The following is a 26,288-nucleotide window of genomic DNA, read 5'->3' as shown; positions in this document are numbered from 1 at the left end:
TGTCCCATATTTCTAAAACAAGGAGAAAAACCGTCAAAGTTTTGAAATAATGGGTGGGAGCTTTGCCCTCTGCTCCCTCTCATTTGGAGAAATGATTATAGGCGAGCTGGACATTAATCTGGTGGTTATGGCCCAGATCAAAAGCACTTGGCAATCATTTTAACCCTGAAGACTTGTGAGGTCTCACTCAATAGATTTGATTATTCTTGTGTAGTTATGCTGAGAAAGAATTATTGGACATTCAATTTTTAATCAGATAAGAAAAGGAAGGTTGGGAAGAAAGCAATCAGGCCTCTGTATTTATTTGGACAAACATTTTGACTGTGTAGGCATTTCAGCCCCAGCTTTCTTAAGTGTATTTTCTTTTCCTATGGTTTTATTTTAAGATGAGACATTCTTTTTTTTTTTCCAATTTATTTTTTTATTTTTTATTATTTTTTTTTAATATATGAAATTTATTGTCAAATTGGTTTCCATACAACACCCAGTGCTCATCCCAAAAGGTGCCCTCCTCAATACCCATCACCCACCCTCCCCTCCCTCCCACCCCCCATCAACCCTCAGTTTGTTCTCAGTTTTTAACAGTCTCTTATGCTTTGGCTCTCTCCCACTCTAACCTCTTTTTTTTTTTTTTCCTTCCCCTCCCCCATGGGTTTCTGTTAAGTTTCTCAGGATCCACATAAGAGTGAAACCATATGGTATCTGTCTTTCTCTGTATGGCTTATTTCACGTAGCATCACACTCTCCAGTTCCATCCACGTTGCTACAAAAGGCCATATTTCATTCTTTCTCATTGCCACGTAGTATTCCATTGTGTATATAAACTACAATTTCTTTATCCATTCATCAGTTGATGGACATTTAGGCTCTTTCCATAATTTGGCTATTGTTGAGAGTGCTGCTATAAACATTGGGGTACAAGTGCCCCTATGCATCAGTACTCCTGTATCCCTTGGATAAATTCCTAGCAGTGCTATTGCTGGGTCATAGGGTAGGTCTAAGATGAGACATTCTTTAAGAAATGCAGAGAAGACTTTCTTTGAGGGCAGGAAGCTCGTTTCTCTGTTCCTTGTGGACTTACTCTGCAGATAAAGCTTTCATTGATCTTAAAAGTAGTTGTAAGCTTCAGAGAGAATATATTTTAAAAAAGCTCTCCAGTTAATAAAAGCCATGGTCAATTATATGAAAGATATAATCTCCTTATTGGGGGTGAACGAGAGAGTAATGATTGGCCTGAACATGTTCCCTTCCCTTTATGGATCCATTAGTATTGATGGATTGTTCCAGCTCAGCTGAGGATTGTGCACTAATACTCTGGATTCTGGTTGATTTGACTCCTGGCCATGAAGTTGATGGTAGTGACCTATTCAAGATATTTGAACTGTCAAAGCAAAAATTATACTGGACAAAGTTAAGCAGATAAGGAAGACTTTGTCCAAGACAATATTGCAATAGGGGAGGGAGACCAGAATGCAGTCTGAAATCAACTCCTCTGAAGAACAAGAGGCAAGAGGGTTTTTAAGCACTGGGGTGAGCTAGTAGAAAAGTACTGAAGGAGTTTTGGAGGAAGATTGATCTATGTGATATAATGAGCCCATTCAGTTACCCCTGATTTTGTAAATGTTTTTCTCAATGACTGGGCCATTCTTGCTTTCTGATTGGCACCCATCAACATGAGGCTCTTACCCTCCATAGAAACTGGGAGATAGGGACATTTACTTCCTTGATGATTACATTTCAATGGGATGGCTCTTAGGTCTGGGAGGAAGATCTTCCTGGGTTGTAAAACTTGCAAGAAGCTTCTTAAATGACGTATATCTCAAGGAGGCAGAGAAAGAATTTACAGGTTTTCTAAAGTAAGAGCTCTAAGAAGAGGGATGTCAGGGGCCTAAGAGACAGAAAGAAGCCTGTGTAAAGTTGAGTCATACTGAGAAAAATGTTAACACTGTTTTGTTCATTATTGTAACAGTACATACTTTTTGACTTAAAAATTTTCAATAGGAAACATTTGTAGTGTGGCTCAGTTTTATATCTTTACTGCAAAATTAGCTGCTTCTATGTGCTACTTATTCAAATGTTATTCATTTTATGCCAGCATCCAGAACTCTGTATAATGCAAAAATCTCTGAAGAGATTTTTTTGGGGGAGGGCAGTTCTCATAGTCTTGTTATTTTACTACTTAACATTTAATATCTCCTAGTATTATTTTTATATAGTGCTGATTTATGTTTTTTTTAGTTTTTCAATTTGATAGTAAAAACTAAAGTAGAATCAGTAGTTTCTGGGTTTTATGGGGATCAGTGTACATCACAAACATGAAAATATGAGGACAGATAAGAGAAAGTTTGTTAGAAAGGTAATGATTGTTTAGTGGTTCTTGACTAATCAAAAGGTCCTGAGTCTTTTGGATCTAAGCCCTTGTCAAGAAGGCTCTAGAAAAGTTGCTAACAACAACTACACACAGTGCTCTTAGTCATATGTGGCTTAGCGAGCACTTGAAATGTGGCTAATCTGGATTGAAATGTGCTGTGTTAAATATACATTGGGTTTTGAAGAAAGTTGGAACAAAAGGAACATAAAATACCTCCATAAGCTTTATATCAGTTTCACGTTGAGATGATAATATTTTGGTTGTGTTGAGTTAAATAAAATTTATGTTAAGTTTACTTTCACTATTTCTTTTTTTTTTAAGGTTTATTTATTTTGAGAGGGAGAGAGTGTGCACACACACTTGCATGTGTGAGTAAGTTAGGGGCAGAGAGAGAGGGAGAGAGAGAATCCCAAGCAGGCTTCATGCTGTCAGCACAGAGCCTGACATGGGGCTTGATCCCATGAACCATGGGATCATGACCTGAGCTGAAACCAAGCTTAACTGACTGAGCCACCCAGGTGCCCCTCTTTTAAGTTGTTAATGTGGCTACTGGAAAACTTAAAATTACATCTGTGATTCACATTGGTGGCTCTCATCATATTCTTCTGGACAGCTTTGGCTTTAGAATTCTTTTGATAAGTAATGCCTTTTCTTAGATATGGTTCTTCCAAAGAGATATCAAGACATTAGTGTGTTAGTATACAGAAGGTTAGAGCTTTAAAATTGCCAAAGGACAAGAACTTTCCATGTAATTCTGTCCTGGGCATAAATTGTATAGAGATTTGTCTATGTGTGCTATGTTCATTCCCACTCCCTGCTATACTTTGCCCCTCATTCTGGCCATGCAGAGCAGCTTGTCAGAATTGGAGCCTCTTGGTAATCTCAGCATACTTGTTGCTTGCTCTCAACTGGATTGCTTCTAAAATGTTTCTTGAAAATGAAACTGCTTCAACAATAAGCTTCTTAATTATGTCATGGGTTCACCACGAGGGTATACAAACAGATCCTCAGCAGTAGCTAATTTTCCTTTAATTGTATCTCATTCTTATGTTGGAATATCCTATTTCGTATTCATGAAAGCTCTAACACATGTTAATCCATTACAGGTGGAGTAACTAACACAGCACAATATCAGAACAGACTAATGGTATATGAACCTAACCAGGTAAGAATCATATAAGAAAAACTCATTACCTTAATTAAAATGAATTTTAAAAGATTTCCACAGTAATTAGTAGTTGAAATGCCAAGTCTGTACACACACGTGCATCTTAAACTTGTATAGAGAAACGGAAGCATCTGGATAAACTGCCTTTCCGTTGCTTTTTTTTTTTCCACACAAAATTTCAGCTCCTTTAGTTTTATGCTATACACAATGCTTAACTCTTTCAGAGTTTTGCATAATGTAGAAGGAAGGGTAAATATGTTGATGAGTTAAATGCCCTTTAGTTCCATTATCTCAAGTGACTGTTCATATTCAGAGGCATCCAAAGAAAGGATTTTGATTGTCCTGTTGCTATGTCCTTTTAGAAAGCGTGTCCTTCCAAGAGGGGAACATACTTATTGTTTCATTACTCCCAACTAATATAATAACTTTTATTTAACTCCGTGTAGCCAGAATGTCCTAGCAGTGTCTAGGACAAGTCTGAAGTAGAAGTATCTGAAAAAAGTGTATGTATTTCATCTAACAAATGGTGCCTGAACTGGAAGCATTTTGATGGTGTCTGTCCCTTCTTCTGTCTACTTATCATACACACTCAGTGGTTTTTTTGTCCCCAAAAGAAGAACTATTTTTACTCTCTTTCCCTTCTACCAAAATCGCAGTGGCCTTAGCAAATGTTTTCAGAATTTCACCATGTCTGTGATTTTCGTAATGTAAATATTTTTCATGATTATGACAGTATTCCAAAATGATTCGAACGTGGGATTTAACATTCATCAGCCGGAGATAACAGAACATGAAGTGACAGGTTAGCTTTGGCAGCCTGGGTCAGGATTGGCCACCAAATGTGCGTCCTGAATGACCTCAGTCAGCTTGGTATCTTTTTATTTCAACATTATTTGATTCTGAATGTAACGAAGGTATTTCTCTCTTTGCAAGTGTGTTTCCTGATGTCATTAGAAGCTGTAGATTTCAGAGACCACATGTCCATGGGCCAGATGTCTCAAGAGGGATCATTAATTGCAGTTGCTTGAGTTTGGTGCACACGTGGTTAAAGAGGAAGAAGGTGTTAACATTTCTCAAATGAGTTCTGTTTCATGTTTGTATACACACACTCTTTTTAAAAATTCTGCTGGCGTATTGTTTACGGTGGGTACTGGCAAACATCACATCTGCTTGCATCTTGCTCAGAATCTCAATAACTCTATCATTCAGCCCTGGTGCTTATTTCTCTTCTAGGCCTTTGTGGAGAGTCGATAATGCCTGCCATCTGCCACAGAGCACATCGCTACCTGCCAACAGGCAGGCTGGGGTGACCTCTGCTTCCCCACCACTGATTAGTATTCACACGCTAGCTTATTAGGAATGACCCCACTAGGCCTCTCTGTTTCTTTGCCTTTGCAGAGGTTGGCGGCTCACCTGGCAGGCACGGCAGTGAAGGAAGCTAAAGATATAATCAGGGGATGCAGGCAGGCTTTATAAACCAGATGGCGTCCACAGTCCTGTGGCAGGGGACCGGACTACTAATGCACACGTTGATTCCTAATAGTGGAATAGGTTGCCTCATAGAAAGGACCTGAGGAAAGCATCATCAGAGTTTTGAGTTAAGTCCACTCATGTGAAGTGTATTGAAGATATTTCTTCACAGAACATCTGATAGAAAGGTTTGGCTACTTTATTAAAGATGACATTTGATTGGAAGGAGATTTTTAGGACATGTTTAAAAAGGGGGAGCAAGTAAATGCAAGCCTTGCAAATTGTACAAACCATTCTTTTTTAAGTATATCTTTAAAAGAGAAATTAGAAATGACCTGGTAGATAGGTCTTAGTGAATGGACCAATATTTATACAATTTTTTTTTGCTTATCCCTTTACAGCTTTGTAAACTGGTGAAATTCTAAGTATTCAAAGCATCATATGATTTTTCTAGTCAAAATCCAAATTTTTCTTGGAAAAAAGGAATCCGGGTTCTTCCTGTAGGTTAGTGTTCATGTAGAAAGGAAATGGTTAGGTTTGCTTACATGTTCATTACTTGGTTGAGATTTAAAATTAAGGTCGTATTTGATTTTCATCTAATTTTGCAGTTTACATTAGATTTTTGAAAGGAGCCATATTTAAGAGGAGTTGATCATGTCTTTCCCATTACTAGCATGACCCAGGACCAAATAGTTGAGGTTTCACCATTCTTGAAGTTGTATAAAACTTGGCTTTCTACCAAAACAAACAAACATGTGCCAAGAAATAACTTTCCCCAGTTTGGTAGAAGATTTAATTATAAATATGTTAAAGGGACTAATACAAAGGCCACGTGGGACTTTGTTGTGAAACAAGATCTTAGCTCTTCCATTGATCTTGGAAGTTTAATTTTGGACAGAACAGCAAAGTCACCCTAACCCTAGCTTATGTAGAGGCCTTGGGTGGCCAAGGATTATTATCACAATAATTTTTTAAAAGTGTGACAACATTCTTCTAAATGTTTCATGAGTATTAACTAATTTAATTCTCACAACAAGCTTGTCGGGTAAGGTATGATTCCCCCCACTTTAAAGACAAGGAAACAGGCACAGTGAGGTTAAGTAAATTGCTTGGTGTCACACAAAGGTTACAAACTTAGGCATTCTGGATCCAGAGCCTGTTTTCTTTCTTTTTTTTTTTTTTAATGTTTTATTTATTTATTTTTGAGAGCAAGAGATTGACAGTATGTGTGGGGGTGGGGAGAGAGAGGGAGAGAGAGAAAATCCCAGGCATGTTCCGCACCATCAGCACAGAGCCCAAGGTCAACAAACTCTGAGATCATGACCTGACCCAAAATCAAGAGTCGGACACTTAACCAGCTAGGCCTCTCAGGTGCCCCAAGCACCTGTTTTCTTAATCATTATACCTAGCCAGGTGCTTTCACTCTTCCACAATTTGTGTAAATTTTCTCATTTGGGTGAGAAACCATCAGGAAAACTTCCTTGGGCTCCCGTTATAAAATGAAAAATGCCCTATAAAATGCAACCTATAAAATGCAGCAGGAGGAAATGCCTTATGTAAGTTGCAAAATAAAATTGGCATACATGCTTCATCCACACTTGCTCTCAGGTAAGACACCCCTACCTTTCAATCTGTAAGCAACAGTCAAATACAATGCGACTGACACACATTAGAGTCCTGGCTACTAATGAGGCGCTGCTGTTTCTGCCATGGAGGTCGCCTGTTAACAGAATCCACCTGAATTTCTTTCTTTCTTTTTTTTTTCCCTCCCCCAGAATAAATGGATAAGCCGCAGCCCTATGCTGCAGAGAAGGGTCTACCATTCCATGGCTGCTGTTCAAAGAAAACTTTATGTTCTTGGAGGCAATGACCTGGACTACAATAATGACCGGATCCTTGTGCGGCATATAGATTCTTACAACATAGACACCGACCAGTGGACGCGTTGTAATTTCAACCTGTTGACTGGCAAGTACCTTTGACTAAGTAAATCAGGAAAAGCAGAGATTCAAGAAATTGCCACACTTGTTTTTTTTTTACGTCTTCACCGCATCTCTAAATATCAAGTGCATGGTGGCAGAACACCTTGCTTTTATTAACCAGAAAGGTACCCTATTATTTATCTCACAAAATTTCACTCAATTAGGTGGCTGAGCTAGTTTCTCAGGGCCTCTCTTACCTGTGTGCATCTTCTCGCTTGGCTGAGAGAGGTATGTCAAGTCCTTTCTCGTCAATAAGTATTCACAGAGGAACTTTGATCGTTAGGAGGAACCAGAGAATTAAAAACTCTTTACAGAAGCGATTTTTTTTTTCCTTTTCACTTTTGGTCCTCTTTTATTTGAGTTCAGGAGTAGAGTCTTCATTATTTGTTACTGTCACATACAGTTTCTGGCTATATTCTTCTAACAACGGAATCTTAGAGCAGTTCTGTGCCTAGGGGTTTGGTGGTATTTCTGGCCACCTACCCCTTCAAGCATTATCAAGAGTAACGCTAGGTATGGACCCTCATCTCAAAAGGGAATAAAAGGTAAGCTGTGAACAACTTACCCCTGACGTTTTTTTACGGAGTTGAAAACCTTCTTTCCCTTGTTGGCTCATATTATAAACCTCCAAGGGGATCAGGTCCTTCCCAGGCTGCTCTAATAATAGGAAAATCACAAGCCCAAAATGGTAGCCTGGACTGGCACCTGAGGACATCTTAATATGCCGAGTGGATGCTCAACCACTCACGGCTACGGCTGGGGAGGCAACACTGAGTGCCAATGTGAAAGGGTTATATGCCTTGCGTGGAGCTCTTGTTTTTGTGAAAATGATCTTTGGGGCCCACCTACAAGGACTTCAGTCTCTCTGAGTTGCTATAGTAGTACCTCAGCCCCTCGGTCCCTGGATCTGTGATTCTGTCTGCCATAGGATCCAGGTTATTTATTACCACAGTCAGTCCTGTGTCAGCCCATCAATAAAAAGAGACTATCTCACTCTCTGATAGCCTCCAGGGAAGAATATGTGGTAGTGAGTTATTCTGTCTTCTTTTTTAAATGGGGGAGGAACCTTTCATCATTTTGGCGTGTCAGTATCTAGGGACTACCCTAGCTGGTCCCAGATCGGGAACTTTAATATAGTCTTAAAACTGTTGTGTATGAAAAAAAAAAAAAAGGAGGGTAGTAACTTTATCAATCTTTTCTGTCATTTGTCTTCATTTGGGGGACAGTGGGGGCATGGCTCTGTTTTATTGGCTTCTTGGGGTTGCAGCTGTTACTTTACAAATGTAAGCACTTGCCTTAAAGCATTTGTAGGTACAAGAGGTATTTTGCATTTCGAAATATACCTTATTTCCACCACTGTAAGTTAATGGCATACAACATAGTATAGAACTCTTATTTTGTTATTGCTTATTATTGCTGCATTTAATGCTGTATTTACTAACCTGGCTGGCTAGTACGTGTTTTGGCTTGGTTCTGACCTGACACAGATTCATTCTCTGTGAAGGAGTGGTTAATTCTTCCCTCTGAGTACTGGGAGGCAGTGATTAGTTGCTGCGAAAATCCTGTGGAGCATACAAGTGTGCCACAGGGGGAAATTGTATCCCTCAGTGGCAAAAGGGTTAATTAAGACATGTAAGGAAAATGGATTTATTTTTTCTTTTCATTCAATTTACTTTAGGCCAAAATGAATCTGGAGTTGCTGTCCATAATGAGAGAATATATTTAGTTGGTGGATATTCGATTTGGACAAACGAGCCTCTGGCTTGTATCCAGGTGAGTGGTTGAAGTTCCTTTTGAAGTTTGTTCAGGTGGTTCAGTGAGGTTACTTTTTGCAGTGCTGCTACTGAAGAAAGAGATATTTAGTCCTAGAAAGAGGTTTGCGCTCCCTTTGTGTAGCTAGTTCAGTCACTAAACTTCATCCTGCTTCCTAAAAATGATGTCTAATAAATTATTGAGCCCTACTGAAGGTAAAGGTGGGGAGGAGCTTTGAAAATATATACAGTAAAACCTTGGGTTGCGAGTGTCATGCAAGATGAGCAAACATTTCTAATTTTAACTTCATAAATGAGTGATGTCTTGCAATACAAGTAGTATGTGACGCCGAATGTCACATGATCACAGCTGAGCCAATGATTCTTGAAATTCACTTTGATATACGAGTGCTTTGGATTACGAGCATGGTTCCAGAATGAATTAGGCCTGCAAACCAAAGTTTTACTGCATAATATATCCTGAAAATGGGGAAAGTGGGATACCTTTTTCTCCTAAACCAAGAAAATCTCGAAATCTTTGGTAATAGTACTTTCACACTCCCAAAACTTTACAAATGCCTCCTTTCCACTCAGTTGCTTTATTTTCTGTATTGCAATTTGTTCATTTCAATCAATTCCACCTACTAAGGTGTTCTTCCTTCCTGGCAGAAGTTGTGAGCAGTGGTAGTTTATGGTTAGTCTGATGGAGGTAGCCTCTTCCCCAGAGAACAGCCCTGGCACATCAGCACGTGAGCAGCCCAGGGGAGGCAAATTGCCCCCCGAGCTTTTCAGAAAAGCAATAGCTTTTGCTGATATACATATTCAAGGTTTTATTATTTTATTTTTTATGATTGTTACTATTGTTTTTCTGTTTTACATGTTCTCTGATGTTATTGACATGTATTAGACCCGATTTTTCTCTTGATATCCAGAAAAATCTATATCCTTAGAACTACTCTTATTATCTAACCTTACTCTTGGGGGAATGTTTTTAACCACTGCTTCATTATCTTTAATAGTTGCAGGACTATCCAAGATTTTAATTTTTTCTACAGTCCCATCTCATAAGGTATATATATTTTCTCAAGAAACTTTTCCATGTTGTCTAAGTTTTCAAAATTGTTAGTGACTAGTTGTTTTGTTACTGCTTAGTTATATCCCCCATTATATTCATAATATTGATTTTTATTTTTCCTCTTCTCTTGATTTGTCTTGCCAGAGGTTTGTCAGGGTATTTAACATACTTCTATTAAGTATATCTATGTCAGCAGGGGTAGCATAAATATGACAACATAATAAGCAAGCTGGTCCTAATGGATGTGAGTTCTGGATTGAATAGTTAGGAGATAGTGTTGTTTGTAGTTTATTGAAATATTAACATTAAATGTATTAGTTCAAGGTATGTAAAAATGTTACATATGTATATATTGATAAATAATCACCAAAATAAATTTAGTTAACATTCATAACCTCACATAGTTACAAGAGTTTTCTGTTTGTGAGGAGAACTTTTAAAATCTACTCTCCTAGCCACTTGCAAATATTCAATACAGTATGGGTAATTGTAGTTACCATGCTGTACATTATATCCCCAAGATTTGTTTCTCTTATAAGTAGAAGTTTCTTTTTTATTGAACTATACATGAGACACAATGTTACATTAGCTTCAGGTGTATAGGCCTAGTGATTCAACAGTTCTATACATTATGCTATGCTCACCACCAGTGTTAACTAACATGTATCACCATGCAATGCTATTACAATACCATTGACTATTCCCTATGCTGTGCCTTTTATTCTCATGCCTTATTCATTCCATAACTGGAAGCCTGTATGTCCCGCTCCCCATTATCCATTTTGCCCAGCTCACACACCCACCTTCTCTCTGGAAACCACTAATTTGTTCTTTGTATATATGGGTCTCTTTCTGTTTTATATATTTGTTTTGTTTTTTTAGATTCCACATATAAGTGAAATCATATGGTATATATCTTTCTCTGTCTGACTTATTTCATTTAGCATAATATTCTCTAGGTCCATCCATGTTGTCACAAATGGCAAGGTCTTATTTTTTTATGATTGAGTGATATTCCGTTGTATATATATTTTCTTTATTACTTTATTAATTAGTGGACACTTGGGTTGCTTCCATATCTTGGCTATTATTATAAATAATGCTGCAGTAAACATAGGGGTAACTTTCCGAATTTGTGTTTTTGTATTCTTTGGGTAAATAGCCAGTAGTGGAATTATTGAATCATACGGCATTTCTATTTAAAAATTTTTGAGGAATCTCCATACAGTTTCCATAGTGTTTGCATCAACTTACATTCCCACTAGTACTGCATAAGGATTCCCTTTTCTCCACATCCTTGTCAACACTCATTATTTCTTGACTTTTTGGTACTAGCCATTATCACTGGTGTGAGGTGATATTTCATTGTGATTTTGACTTGTGTTTCTTTGATAAGTGATGTTGAGCATCTTTTCATATGTCTGTTGACCATCTGTAATGTCTTTTTTGGAGAACTGTCTATCTAGGTTCTTTACCCATTTTTTAATCAAAAAAATTTTTTTTGGTGTTGAGTTGTATAAATTCTTTATATATTTTGGAGATTAACCCCTTATTGGATATATCATTTGCAAATATATTTTCCCATTAAGTTGGTTGCCTTTACATTTTGTTGATGGTTTCTTTCACTGTGCGAAAGCTTTTTATTTTGTTACAGCCTCAATAGTTTATTTTTGCTTTTGTTTCCCTTGCCTGAGAAAACATACATAAAAATACGTGGCTAAGACCAATGCCTAAGAGATTACTGCATATGTTTTCTTCTAGGAGTTTTATGATTTTGGGTCTCACATTTAGATCTTTAATGCATTTTGAGTGTATTTCTTATGTGTGATGTAAGAAAGTGGTCCAATTTCATTCTTTTACATGTAGCTGTCCAGTTTTCCCAAAACTATTTACTGAAGAAACTTTTCTCCATGTGTACTTTTGCCTCCTTTGTTATAGATTAATTGATCTTACGAGTGTGGGTTTATTTCTGGCCTCTCTCATCCTGATGCATTGATCTATGTCTATTTTTGTAGCAGTCCCATACTGTTTTGATTAGGATAGCTTTATAGTCTATCTTGAAATGTGGGATTGTGATATCTCCAGTTTTGTTCTTCTTTCATAAGTTTGCTTTTGTTATTCTGGGTCTTTTGTGGTTCCATACAAATTTTAGTATTATTTGTCTAGTTCTATGAAAAATACTGTTTTTGTTTATTTGTTTTAATTTTAGAGTACGAGTAGGGGAAAGGAGCAATGGGAGAAAGAATCTTAATATGCTAAGCATGGAGCCCAATACAGGGTTTCATCCCATGACCCTGGGATCATGACCTGTGCCAAAATCAAGAGTAGATGTCTGCTCAACTGACCTAGCTAGCGAGGTGCCCCAAAATGCTGTTGGTTTTTTTAATAGGATTGCATTGAATATGTAGATTTCTTTGGATAGTATAGACATTTTAATGATATTCATGCATTAACATGGTGTATCTTTCCATTTGTGTTGTTTTCAGTTTCATTAATATCTTATAGTTTTCAGAGTACAGGTCTTTCACCTAATTGTTTATTCCTACGTATTCCTTTTGATGCATTTGGAATTGTCTGCTTAATTTCCATTCTGCTACTTTGTTATTAGTGTATAGCAATGCAACACATTTATATATGTTAATTTTGTATTCTGTGACCCTACTGAATTGATTCATCAGTTTTAATAGTTTTTTGGTGGAACCTTTAGAGTTTTCTATGCATAGTATCATGTCATCAGCAATTAGTGACAGCTTAACATCTTCCTTACCAACTTGGATGCTTTTTATTTATTGTTTTCTAATTGCTGTGGCTAGGACTTCCATTACTTTATTGAATACCAGGGGCAAGAGTAGATATCCTTGTTTTGATTCTGATCTAGAGAAAAAGCTCTATTTTTCCCTACTGAGTATGATGTTAGCTGTGGGTTTGTAATATCTGGCTTCTACTATATTGAGGTGTGTTCTCCCTAAACCCACTTTGTTGAGACATTTTGTCTTGAATGGATGGTGAATTTTGTCAAATGCTTGTTCTGCATCTATTGAGATGATCATATGATTTTTATCCTTTGGGTTTTTTTTAACATTTATTTATTTTTGAGACAGAGAGAGACAGAGCATGAATGGGGGGAGGGCCAGAGAGAGAGGGAGACACAGAATCCGAAGCAGGCTCCAGGCTCTGAGCTGTCAGCACAGAACTGGACGTGGGGCTCGAACTCACGGAGCGCGAGGTCATGACCTGAGCCGAAGTCGGACGCTCAACCAACTGAGCCACCCAGGCGCCCCTTTTTTAAAAATTTTTTTTAACAGGATTTTTATCCTTTGTTAATGTGGTATGTCACGCCGACTGATTTGTGAATATTGAATCATTCATGCATCCCCTGAATAAATTCCTGTTGATTGTGATGAATCATTGTTTTTATTGTTGTTGAATTCAGTTTGCCCATCTTTTGTTGAGAATTTTTGTATCTGTGGGCATCTGGGTAGTGCAGTCAGTTAAGTGTGTTACTCTTGATCTCAGCTTAGGTCATGATGTCACAAATTGTGGGTTCAAGCCCCACAGTGGGCTCTGTGCTGATGGCAAGGGGTCTGCTTGGGATTCTGACTCTCCTTCTCTCTGCTGTTCCACAACCTGTTCTCTCTCTCTCTCTCTCTCTCCCTCTCAAAATAAATAAATAAACTAGTAAAATTCCTTAAATTTTTTTTTTAATCTGTGTTCATTATGGATATTGGCCTGTAGCTTTCTTTCCTTGTGGTATCTTTGTCTAGTTTTGGTATCAGGGCAATGCTGGCCTTATAGAATATATTTGGAAGTCTTCCTTCCCCTTCTATTTTTTAGAATAGTTTGAGGAGAATAAGTATTAACTTAGTTGGTAGAATTCACTTGTGAACCCATCTGTTTCTGGACTTCAGTTTGATGGAACTTTTTTCATTACTGATTAGATTTCATTACTAGTAATTGGTCTGTTCATATTTTCTGTTTCTTTCTGATTCAGTTTTGTAAGAGTATATGTTACTAGAAATTTACTGTTTCTTCTAGGTTGTCCAATTTGTTGGCATATAACTTTTCATAGTAGTTTCTTATAATCCTTTGTATTTCTGTGGTGTCAGTTGTTATTTCTCCTTTGTTTCTGACACTCTTTCTGTCCTCTCCTTTTTTCTTGATAAGTCTGGCTAAAGGGCTATCAATTTTGTTTTCTGTTCAAGAACTAGCTCTTCATTGATCTTTCATATATGTATTTTTAGTCTCTATTTCATTTATTTCTGCTCTGACCTGTTATTCCCTCCTTCTACTAACACTGGTTTTGTTCACTCTTCTTTTTCTATTTCTTTTAGGTGTGAGGTTAGATTGTTTATCACAGATATTTGTTGTTCTTGAAGTATCCCTGTATTTCTATAAATTTCCCTCTTAGAACTGATTTAGCTGTGTCTCAAAGTTTTTTTAAGTTTGTTTGAGAGTGAGAGAGAGTGTGAGTGGTGGAGGGGCAGAGAGAGTGGGAGAGAGAGAATCTCAAGCAGGCTCTGTGTTGTCAGTGCAGAGCCCAACGTGGGGCCCGATCCCACAAACTCTGAGATCATGACCTGAACTGAAACCAAGAATAGGATGGACACTTAACCCACTGAGCCACTGAGGTGCCCCTGTGTCCCAGTGTCCCAAAGATTTTTGACTGTTGTGTTTTTATTTTCATTTGTCCCCATGTATTTTTTTTTTTCATTTCCTCTTTGATTTCCTCATTAATCCATAGGTTGTGTAGTTGCATGTTGGTTAGCCTCGATATATTTATGCTTTTCTTGTAATTAATTTCTAGTTTCTTACTGTTGTGGTCAGAAAAGAAGACTGATATGACTTTGGTATTCTTAAAAATACTGAGACTGTTTTGTGACCTAACATGTGATCTATCCTGGAGAATGTTCCATGAGCACTTAAAAAGTATCTGTATTCTGTTGGTCTGGGATAGGGTGTTTTGTATATATCTGTCTAATGGATCATTCAAAGATACTGTTTCCTTATTGATTTTCTGTCTGGGTGGTCTACCCATTGCTGTAAATGGGAAGTTAAAGTCCCCTACTATTATTTTATGATGTCAATTTCTCCATTTATGTTAATATTTAATTATTAATTTATATAATTATAAATTTAATCTATAATAAGTTATAATTTATTAATAATTAATATTTAATTTATTCATTTAGGTGCTTAAATATTGGGTGCAAAGAGAATTAAAATTGTTATATCTATTTGATTCTCTTTATCATTATGTAATTCTCTTGCTTGTCTTGTTATAGTCTTTGTTTTAAAGTCAGTTTTATCTAATGTAACTATTACTTCCTGTTTCTTTTCTTTTCTATTTGCCTGGAATATCTTTTTCCTTCATTTTCAGGCTGTATGTATCTTTAGGTTTAAAGTGAGTTTCTTATTGGCAGCACATAGATGAGTCTTTTTTTTTTTAAATCAATTGTATCACTCTATGTCCTTTGAAATGTATAGACCATTTACATTTAATTATTGAAGGTGCTGAGAAAACATTCGACAAAATACACCATGCTTTCTTGATAAAAACCCTCAAGAAAGTAGGGATAAAAGGGCCATGCGTTGAGATCATAAAAGTCATATATGAACGACCCAATGCTAATATCATCCTTGATGGGGAAAAACTGAGAGCTTTCCCCCTAACGTCAGGAACAAGACAGGGATGTCCACTCTCGCACTGTTATTCAACATAGTATTGGAAGTCTTAGCCTCTGCAATCAGACAACACAAAGAAATAAAAGGCATCCAAATTGGCCAGGAGGAGGTCAAACTTTCACTCTTCGCAGATGACATGATACTCTATACGGAAAACCCAAAGATTCCACCAAAGAACTGCTAGAACTGATTCATGAATTCAGCAAAGTTGCAGGATCTAAAATCAATGCACAGACATCGGTTGCCTTCCTATACACCAACAATGAAGCAGCAGAAAGAGAAATCAAGGAATCGATCCCATTTACAGTTGCAGAAAAAACTATAAAATACCTAGGAGTAAACCTAACCAAAGAGGTGAAAAACCTATACAGTGAAAACTATAGAAAGCTTATGAAAGAAATTGAAGACACAAAAAATGGAAAAAGATTCTATGCTCCTGGATGGGAAGAACAAATATTGTTAAAATGTTGATATTACCCCAAAGCAATCTACATATTCAACATAATCCCTATCAAAGTAACACCAGCATTCTTCACAGGGCTAGAACAAATAATCCTTAAATTTGTATGGAACCACAAAAGACCCTGAATAGCCAAATCAATTCTGAAAAAGAAAACCAAACCTGCAGGCATCACAATCCCAGACTTCAAGATGTATTACAAAGCTGTAATCATCAAGACAGTATGGTACTGGCACAAGAACAGACACTCAGATCAATGGAACAGAATAGAGAACCCAGAAATGGACCCACAAATGTATGGGCAACTAATCTTTGACAAAGCAGGAAAGAATATCCAGTGGAATAAAGACAGTCTTTTCAGCAAGTGGTGCTGGGAAAACTGGACAGCGACATGCAGAAGAATGAACCTGGACCACTTTCTTACACCATACGCAAAAATAAACTCAAAATGGATGAAAGATCTAAATGTAAGACCGGAAGCCATCAAAATCCTCCAGGAGATAGCAGGCAAAGACCTCCTTGACCTTGGCCACAGGAACTTCTTACTCAACACGTCTCTGAAGGCAAGGGAAACAAAAGCAAAAATGAACTACTGGGACCTCATCAAAATAAAAAGCTTCTGCACAGTGAAGGAAACAATCAGCAAAACTAAAAGGCAACCGACAGAATGGGGGAAGATATTTGCAAATTACATATCAGATAAAGGGTTAGTATCCAAAATCTATAAAGAATTTATTAAACTCAACACCCAAAAAAATAATCCAGTGAAGAAATGGGCGAAAGACATGAATAGAAACTTGTCTAAGGAAGACATCCAACCAACACATGAAAAAATGCTCAACATTACTCATCATCTGGGAAATACAAATCAAAACCACAATGATACCACCTTACACCTGTCAGAAGGGCTAACATTAACAACTCAGGCAACAACAGATGTTGGCAAGGATGCAGAGAAAAAGGATCTCTTTTGCATTGTTGGTGGGAATGCAAGCTGGTGCAGCCATTCTGGAAAACAGTATGGAGGTTCCTCAAAAAACTAAAAATAGAACTACCCTATGACCCAGCAATTGCACTAGTAGGCATTTATCCACAGGATACAGGTGTGCTGTTTCGAAGGGACACATGCATCCCCATGTTTAGAGCAGCAGTATCAACAATAGCCAAAGTATGGAAAGAGCCCAAATGTCCATCAATGGATGAATGGATAAAGAGGATGTGGTATATATATACAATGGAGTATTACTAGGCCATCAAAAAATGAAATCTTGCCATTTGCAACTACATGGATGGAACTGGAGGGTATTATGCTAAGTGAAATTAGTCAGAGAAAGACAAAAGTCATATGACTTCATTCATATGAGGACTTTAAGAGACAAAACAGATGAACATAAGGGAAGGGAAACAAAAATAATATAAAAACAGGGAGGGGGACAAAACAGAAGAGACTCATAAATATGGAGAACAAACTGAGGGTGGCTGGAGGGATTGTGGGAGGGGGGATGGGCTAAATGGGTAAGGGGCATTAAGGCATCTACTCCTGAAATCATTGTTTCATTATATGCTAACTAATTTGGATGTAAATTTAAAAATAATAATAATAATAAATAAAACAAAGTAATTATTGATAGGCATGCATTTTGCATTTTATTGTTTTTTAGTTGTTTTTGTAATTCCTCTGTTACTTTGTTTCTTTCTCTCTGTTCTTGTGATTGATGACTTTCTTTAGTGTAATGCTTGGCTTTCTTTTTATTTTTTGTGTATCTGTTTTAGGTTTTTGTTTTTGGTTACCATGAAGTTCATATACAGCATCTAAAGTATATAGTAGTCTATATTAAGTTGATGGTCACTTAAGTTTGAATACATTCTTTTTTTTTTTTTTAACGTTTGTTTTATTTGAGAGAGACAGAGTGTGAATGGGGGAAGGGGCAGAGAGAGACGGAGACACAGAATCTGAAGCAGGCTCCAGGCTCTGAGTTGTCAGCACAGAACTTGATGTGGGGCTTGAACTCATGAACTGTGAGATCATGACCTGACCTGAGGTCAGATGCTTAACAGACTGAGCCACCCAGGCTCCCCAAGTTTGAACACATTCTAAAAGAACTTTAATTTTACTCCCTGCTCCACTTATGTATGTAGTCATATTTTATATCTTTTTTTATTTTGTGAGTCCCCTTAACTAATTTTTAGGATATTATTGATTTTATGACTTTTGTCTTTTAACCTTCATACTAGCTTTATGATTGATTGCTCTACTACTTTTACTGTGTATTTGCTTTTACTTGTCACAGTTTTTGCTTTCATAGTTTTCTCCTAATTATCATCTCTTCCATTTAAAGAAGTCCCTTTAGCATTTCTTGTAAGGGTGGTTTTGTGGTGATGAACTCTTAACTTTTATTTGTCTGGGAAACTCTATCTCATCTCAATTTTGAAAGATCACCTTGCGAGATAGAATATTCTAGGTTGTAGGCTTTTTCCTTTCAGCACTTTGAATATATCTTGCCACTTCCTTTTGACTATAAAGTTTCTGCTGAAAAATCAGCTGATAGCCTCCTGCGGTTTTCCATGTATATAAATAGTTGCTTCTCCCTAGCTGTTTTTAAAATTATCTTTTTATCTTTAATCTTTGACATTTTAATTATTATGTGTCTTGCTGTTGATCTCTTTGGGTTCATTTTGTTTCAAAGTTTTTGTGCTTCCTGGGCCTAGATATCTATTTTCTCCCCTAGGTTAGGGAAGATTTCAGCTATTGTTTCTTAAAAAAAAAGATTTCTGCCCCTTTTCCTCTCTCTTCCTTGGGATCCCTATGAGGTGAATGTTTGTTCACTTGATGGTGTCTCAGAAGGTCTCTTAATCTAATTTTGCTTTTTAAAATTCTTTTTTCTTTATGCTGCTCATCTTGAGTGCTTCCTATTAACCTGTCTTCCAAAATGCTGACCCATTCTACAAACACTGATGTACTATTGATTTCCTCTAGTATGTATTTCATTTCAGTTATTCTTCAACTCTGATTGGTTATTTTTTTATGTTTTCTCTTTATTAAAGTTCTCACTAAGTTTATCCACTCTTTTTCCCAGTCCAGTGAATATCTTTAAGACTATTATTTTGAACTCTTTTATCAGGTAAATTGGTTATCTCTGTTCTATTTAGTTCTTTTTCTAAAATTTTGTCTTTTTTTTTTTTTTTATTTGGAACATATCCTGTCACCTCATTTTGATTGATTTTCTGTATTTGTTTTTATGAATTAGGCAGAACAGTTACTTCTCCTAAACTCAAAGGAATAGTCTTGTATATGGTTTTCCCCTGTGTAGACTGTGTGCCTGATGACTTTGGCTAACTGAAATGGAGCTGTGGCTAGTGTGGCCTGGGGGTGCCAGGACATTCTGTGCTGGGGCTGCTTTGGGAAGGCCTGAGCTGAATGCCCTGGTCAGGACATTTTCGGGACTTCCTGCAGAGGCCAACATGGCATGATAGCTCAGGCTGAAGTGTGTGTGTACTGGGTGGGGGTGGGGGATCGGGGGGGTCCCAGTACTCTCTGCACAGAAGATATTTTGGCAGTATAGTTGAAGCTGACAGGGGGGAAAGGGTATCCCAGAGTGCTCCACATGAGGGTGTCCTGGTGGTGGCTGGAGTCAAGGCAGATGTGGTTAGGGTGGCCTGGGGCATTCTGCACAGGGCATCATAGTAGAGCAGCAGAAACCTAGGTGAGGCATGGGCAGGGGGTATCCTGGCAAGTCATCTGGAGTTGAAGTGGTTTGGGCCTAGAATGTTGCTGCAGTAATTTGGAGTGATGGCTGGAGCTGTAGTGAGTGCTTGCTAAGGATGTCTTATGTGTTGCACTAGGGCCATCTTGGTCAGGGAGCTGGGGCAGGTGTGGGCTAGGGGCCCAAGGCTCACTGAGGCAATATGCCAGCTAGGGTACCTAGAGACTGCTTCGAACGACCCTATCAGGTGGGATCATACAGTATTTATCTTTTCCTGTCTGATTTATTTACCATAAACACTATAAGGTCCACCCATGTTGCAAATGGCAGATTACCTTCCTTTTCATGGCTGAATATTATTCGTGTGTGTGTGTGTTCTGCATGTGTATGTGTATATGATAACAATTTCCTTATCCATTCATTCATTAATGGACATTTAGGTTTTTCCTATGTGTTGGTGATTGTAAATAATGCTTCAGTGAAGATGGAGGTACAGATAACTTTTCAAACTAATGATTTTATTTCCTTCAGATATATACTCAGACGTGGTATGGATCATATGGTAGTTTCATTTTTAATTTTTTGAGAACACCTCCATACTGTTTTTTGTAGTGACTGTACCAATTTATAGTTAGACCAACAGTATACAAGGGTTTCCTCTTCTCCAAATCCTCACCAACACTTGTTATTTCTTATCTTTTTGATGATAGCCATTTTAACAGGTGTGAGGTGATAACTCATTGTGGTTTTGATTACCATTTCCCTGATGATCAGTGATGTTGAGCACCTTGTGACATACCTGCTCGTCATTTTTATGTTGTCTTTGGAAAAATGTCTGTTCAGATCTTCTGCTCCTTTTCAATCAGACTGTTTTTCTCTGTTGAGTTGTAGCAGTTCTTTATAGTGTTTTGGATCTTAATCCCTTATCAGATATATGATTTTAAAATATATTCTCCCATTTGGTAGTTTGGCCTTTCATTTTCCTTTGATGTACAGGTGGTTTCCTTTGGTGTACAGAAACTTTTTAATTTCATGTGGTCCTACTTATTTATTTTTGCTTTTGTTGCCTTTGCTTTGTGTCAAATCCAAAAAATCATTGCCAAGACCAATGACAAGGAGTTTTCCCTGTTTTCTTCTAAGACTTTTATGGTTTTGGGTCTTACGTCCAAGTCTTTCATCCATTTTGAGTTGATTTTTGAGTATGGTGAAAGAGAAGGGTCTAATTTCATTGTTTTGCTTCTGTCTGTCCAGTTTTCCCAACACTTTTTATTGAAGAGACTATTCTTTCTCTCATTTGTATATTCTTGGCTCCTTCGTCATAAATTGAGTGTGTGTGTGTGTGTGTACACACACACACACACACACACACACACACACACACACTCATATGGGTTTACTTCTGGGCTCTCAAATTTTGTCCTGTTGATCTATGTGTCTATTTTTATACTTAAACCATACTGTTGTATTTACCATAACTTTGTAATATATTTGAAACCAGAATTTGTGATGACTCAAACTTCCTTCTGCTTTAAGATTGATTTGGCTCTTTTGGGGGTCTTTTATGGTTCCATACAAATTTTAGAGTTGTTTTTTCTTTTCTTTTTCTGTGAAAAATGCCATTGGAATTAAGATAGGGATTACATTGCTTTAATAGTATAGACATTTTAATAATATTAATTTCCCCAGTCAGTGAGCACAGAATATCTTTCTATTTAATTGTGTCTTCTTCAATTTCCTTCATCAATATCTGATAGTTTCTGGTGTACAGATCTTTCTCCTCCCTCGTTCACTTTATTTCTTGACATTTTATTCTTTTTGCTGCAATTATAAATGAGATTGCTTTCTTAATTTCTCTGATAGTTTGCTATTAGTGTATAGAAACACAACTGATTTTTGTATATTGATTTTATATTTTGTCTCTTTACTGAATTTGTTAGCTCTAACAGTTTTTTTTCCTGGAGTCATTAGAATTTCTATATAATACATCATCTGCAAATGAAGACAGTTTTATGTCTTCCTTTCTGATTTGGATGTTTTTTATTTCTTGTGTAATTGCTTTGGCTAGGATTTCTAGTACATTGTTGAATAAAAGTGGCAATGAGCATACTTGTCAAGTTCTTAACTTTAGAGAAAAAGCTTTTAGCTTTTTACTGTTAATTATTTTAGCTGTAAACTTGTCATATAGCTTTTATATGTTGAGGTGTGATCCCTATATACACAGTTTTTTTTTATTATGAATGAATGCTGTATTTTGCCAAATGCTTTTTCTGCACCAATTAGATTATTGTTTGAGTTTTTGTATCCTTCATTTTGTTAATGTGATGTATAACATTAATTAATTTGCACGTGTTGAACCATCCTTGCATTTCTGGAATAAATCCTACCTGAACACAATATATGAAACTTTTAATGTATTGTTGAATTGAGCGTGCTAATATTTTCTTGAGGATTTTTGCTTTTATATTCATCAGGCATATTGGCCTGTAATTTTCTTTAGTGTGCTTGTGTGGTTTTGGTATTTAGGTAATGCTGGTCTTGTAAAAACAAGTTTGGGACTGTTCCCTTCTATTTTTTAGAAACCTTTGAGAATATTTGTATTTATTCCTGTTTTAATCTTTATTATTTCCTTGTACTGTTTTTGTTTTTTGTTTGTTTTGTCTTTTTGTATTTTACCCCTTGTACTGTTTTTGAGTTTTATTCTTCTTTTTCTAGCCCCTGTGGAGTCTTAGCTTAGGTTGTTTTAGATTTCTCTTACTTCATGAGGTAGGCCTCTATTACTATAAACTTTCCTCTTAGAAGACCATTTGCTGAATCCCAAAGATTTTGGAACATTGTGTTATCATTTTCATTTGTTTCTATGTATTTCTTTCTTTCTTTTTTTTAATAAGCTGTACACCCAATCTGGGTCTTGAACTCACGACACCAAGATCTAGAGTTGCATGCTTTACCAGCTGAGCCAGCCAGGTATCCCTCCAATGTGTCTTTGATTTTTTCCTTGATTTCTGCTTGTCTCATTCACTGTTTAGTAACATGTTATTTAATCTTTATGTATTTGTGTTCCCTTCAATTTTTTCTTTTGGTTCATTTCTAGTTTTATAGTGTCCTGGTTGGAAAAGATGCATAGTATGACTAAAGTATTTTTGAATTTGTTGAGACTTGCTTTGTGGCCTAACATGTCATCTGTTCTGTAGAATTCTCCCTGTGCACTTGAAAAAATGTGTATTCTGCTGTTTTAGGATGGAATGTTCTGAATGCATCTGTTAGACCTGTCTCATCCAATGTGTCATTCAAAGCCACTGTTTCTTTGTTGATTTTCTGTTTGGATGATCTACTGATTGGTGTAAATGGGGTTTTAATGTGCCCTCCTCTTACTATATTACTGTTGATTACTTCCTTTATGTTTGTAATTAGCTGCTTTATGTATTTCGGTACTCTTATGTGCATCAATATTTATAATTGTTACAATTCTTGTCCCTTTATGATTATGTAAGGTCAGTCTTTGTCTTTGGTTACAGAATTTGTTTTCAAGTTTATTCTGTCTCCTATAAATATTGCTATCCCAGCTTTCTTTTCAGTTCCATTTCCATGATAAATGCCTTTCCATTCCTTTACTTTCAGTCTGCATGTATCTTTAAGTCTGAAATAAGTCCTTGTAGGCAGCATGTAAATAGCGTTTGTTTTTTATCCATTCCATTATCTCTGTCTTTTGATTGGAGTGTTTAGTCCATTGACATTCAGAATAATTATTGATAGGTATGTACTTATTGCCATTTTGTTTCTTGTTTTATTATTGTTTTTGTAGTTCTTCCCTGTTCCTTTGTTTTGGTTTCTACTCTTATGGTTTGTTGCCTTTCTTTAGTGATATACTTGGATTCCTTCTCTTTATTTTTTGGCATATATATTACTGGTTTTTGATATGTGGTTACTGTTCAGTTTGTATATAACATCTTAAGCATATAGCAGTTTATATTAAGTTGATGGTTGCTTAAGTTTGAACCCACCTTAAAAGCACAAAACTTTTACTCCTCTCTCCCCTACATTTTAGGTACATGGTATCATTTACATCCTTTTATTTTGTGAATTCCTTGGCTGATTTTTAATTTTACTGCTTTTGTGCTTCCTGCTTTTACTCCTGCTTGTGGTCTTTCCTTTCTACTCAAAGAGTCCCTTTTTACATTTCTTGTAAGGCTGGTTTAGTGGTCATGAATTCTTTTAATTTTTGTTTGTCTCAGAAACTCACACCTCTCCTATTCTGAATGATAGCCTTGCTGGACAGTGTATTTGGCTGAAGGTTTTCTTCTTCTTCTTTTTTTTTTTTTAGCACTTTTAATATATCATACCACTCCCCTCTGGCCTATAGAGTTTCTGCTGAAAAAATCAGCTGATAGCCTTTTGGGGTTTTCCTTGTATATAACTGTTTTCTTTTGCTGATATTAAAATTCTGTCCTCATCACCATTTTTTGCCATTTTAATTACTATGTGCCTTTAAAAAAATGTTTATTTTTGAGAGAGCATACGAGAGGGAAAGAGCAGAGAGAGAGAAAGGGAGACAGAATCCCAAGCAGTCTCCATGCTTGTCAGCATAGAGTATGATGAGGGGCTCAAAGTCACGAACTATGAGATCATGACCTGAGTTGAAATCAAGAGCAGGATGCTTAACTGACTGAGTCACCCAGGTGCCCCACCATGTGCCTTTTTCTGGACCTCCGTGGGTTGAATTTGTTGAGGGCTCCCTGTGGCTCCTGGATCTAGATTTGTTTCCTTCCCCAGATTGGAGTTTTCAGCTACTATTTCTTCAAATAAATTTTCTGCCCCCTTTTCTCTCTCTTCTCCTGCTAGGATCCCTGTAATGTAAATGTTATTAAGCTTGATGGTGTTCCTTCATTTCTTCATTCTCATTTTTCATTATTATTTTTTTCTCTCTCTTCTATTCAGCTTGGTTTTTTTCCATTACCCTGGCCTCCAGGTCACTGAACTGTTCTCCTGATTCCTGTAGTCTACTATTTATTCCATCTAGTATGTTTTTAATGTCAGTTATTGAGTTCTTCAACTCTGATTGTTTGTTTTCTCTCTGTTGAAGACCTCACTGAGGTCTTCCACTCTTTTCTTAAGTCAATTATTTTTATGATCATTACTTTAAATTCTCTATCAGGCATATTACTTGTATCTGTTTCACTTAGGTCTCTTGCTGTGGTTTTGTCTTGTTCTTTCCTTTGGGACATAATCTTCTGTCTTCTCAATTTTTCTAACTCTGTTTCTATGTATTAGGAAAGTAAGCTATGTCTCATGCTGAGACATAGTGCCTTCTGAAGAGCCTCTCTGGTGCCCTGTAACGCTATGTTGCTTGTTCACCAGAACCTGGCACTTCATGTGATGTCTCTTATGTGTATTGTATGTGCCCTATTGTTGTGGTTGAGCTACATTTACCTTTAGTCCAGTCACTTTCAATGGCTCTCTGCCTGATGTGGACAGGATTTCATCTCTGTTTTGCTTGTGGGCCACTCTGAGACTGCCCTGAGCTTGAGGTGGATCAGGCCAGGCATTTATCGGAGTGCACTAGCAGTGAACTGGAGGGTGCTCTTCTTAATGTAGTTTCCTAAGATTTTGTTGGTGGGTGGGACTCATAGTCAGACCATATGTCTGACCCCAGCCCCAGTCTGCTGGGGCTATAGTCAGATGAATTTGTGTGCTTTTCTTCCTCTCTCCTGGGGCAGGAGTCACTTTGGGGTCATTTTGACCCCTATCAGGGTTGCTTGCACAGTCACACTGTGGTGACGCTTTGAATGGACTTTTGGGAGGGTGTGCTGGAGGGAGCAGGTCCACGCGAGAATGCAGGAGTCAACAAGACTTGCACTGTACTGCTGTGGGAGGTAGTCTATATATTGCTGCTTTGGAAAACTCCTGCCAAGGCCAGAATGTAGGGGCTGGTCTGCAGGAGAATGTAGTGCTGGGAAGAGCTCTTAACAAGCTAGATGGAGACTCTGAATGCTGCGCTGATTCCTGCAGGTGTCCATTTTTCTAGGCTGGGGGGCAGGGGAGGTAAATGGTGCCTGCCAGCCCTGTTGTACCTGGAGAAATCTCCCAAAGACCCCTGTCCCTCCAGCACCTGCTCTGATATTAGTAAACAAATCTCTATCCTGTGTACCCCAAGTATCTTTCAAACTGCTGCTTCTATACAGTATCTCACTGGGGCTGTTATGCTGTCTCGTTAAGAGTGGAGACTCAGTTTACTTTTGCCATCCCACTCTTCTAGATATGACCCTGCTAGTTTTCAAAGTTCTAGGTGTTAAGCCACATTAATTTTAAGAACTCAAGAACTGAAGCCCCTCCGAATTTCAAAGCCAAATGTTATGGGGATTCGACTTTCCAGTGTTATGTCCTCTATGCCTGGTGTGGGGTCTGCTAGCCTTCCCTCTTGTGCCCACAGCATTGCTTCCACCCATGGACAGTCCACATGTTGGTTGGGCTCCCAACCATGTCTCCATCCTTCCTTATCCCACATGCCATTTTCTCTACATTTATCTGTGGAGAATCTTCAGGTCACTTTCTGGGTTATTTACCCAGAGGTTTGGAGGTTTGTCTGTGGGACAAAGTGCATCTAGGATCCTCGTACTCCACTATCTTC

The 26,288-nt window shown here is 37.4% G+C and overlaps 1 protein-coding gene across 16 annotated transcripts in view; it reads left to right on the top strand.

The window, feature by feature from the left end:
• Nucleotides 1-26,288, top strand: part of KLHL32 (kelch like family member 32) — a 243,069-nt gene that overhangs the window by 199,418 nt on the left and 17,363 nt on the right. For 14 of the 16 annotated variants that reach the window (XM_053904640.1, XM_019442905.2, XM_053904639.1 and 11 more), the window contains 3 exons: nt 3,478-3,536; nt 6,785-6,977; nt 8,670-8,764. In XM_053904640.1, the coding sequence (XP_053760615.1) occupies nt 3,478-3,536; nt 6,785-6,977; nt 8,670-8,764 (347 nt within the window). Of the gene's footprint in view, nt 1-3,477; nt 3,537-6,784; nt 6,978-8,669; nt 8,765-26,288 lie in introns of those variants that run through there. The other 2 variants (XM_019442911.2, XM_019442909.2) reach the window with 1 other exon arrangement.

The sequence above is a fragment of the Panthera pardus genome, unplaced genomic scaffold (assembly GCF_024362965.1).
Source record: "Panthera pardus isolate Hobbes unplaced genomic scaffold, ASM2436296v1 HiC_scaffold_17, whole genome shotgun sequence".
NCBI classification, from domain to species: Eukaryota; Metazoa; Chordata; class Mammalia; order Carnivora; family Felidae; genus Panthera; species Panthera pardus.
The sequence above is the reverse complement of the archived record's forward strand: the minus strand, read 5'-3'. Positions and strand labels throughout refer to the sequence as shown.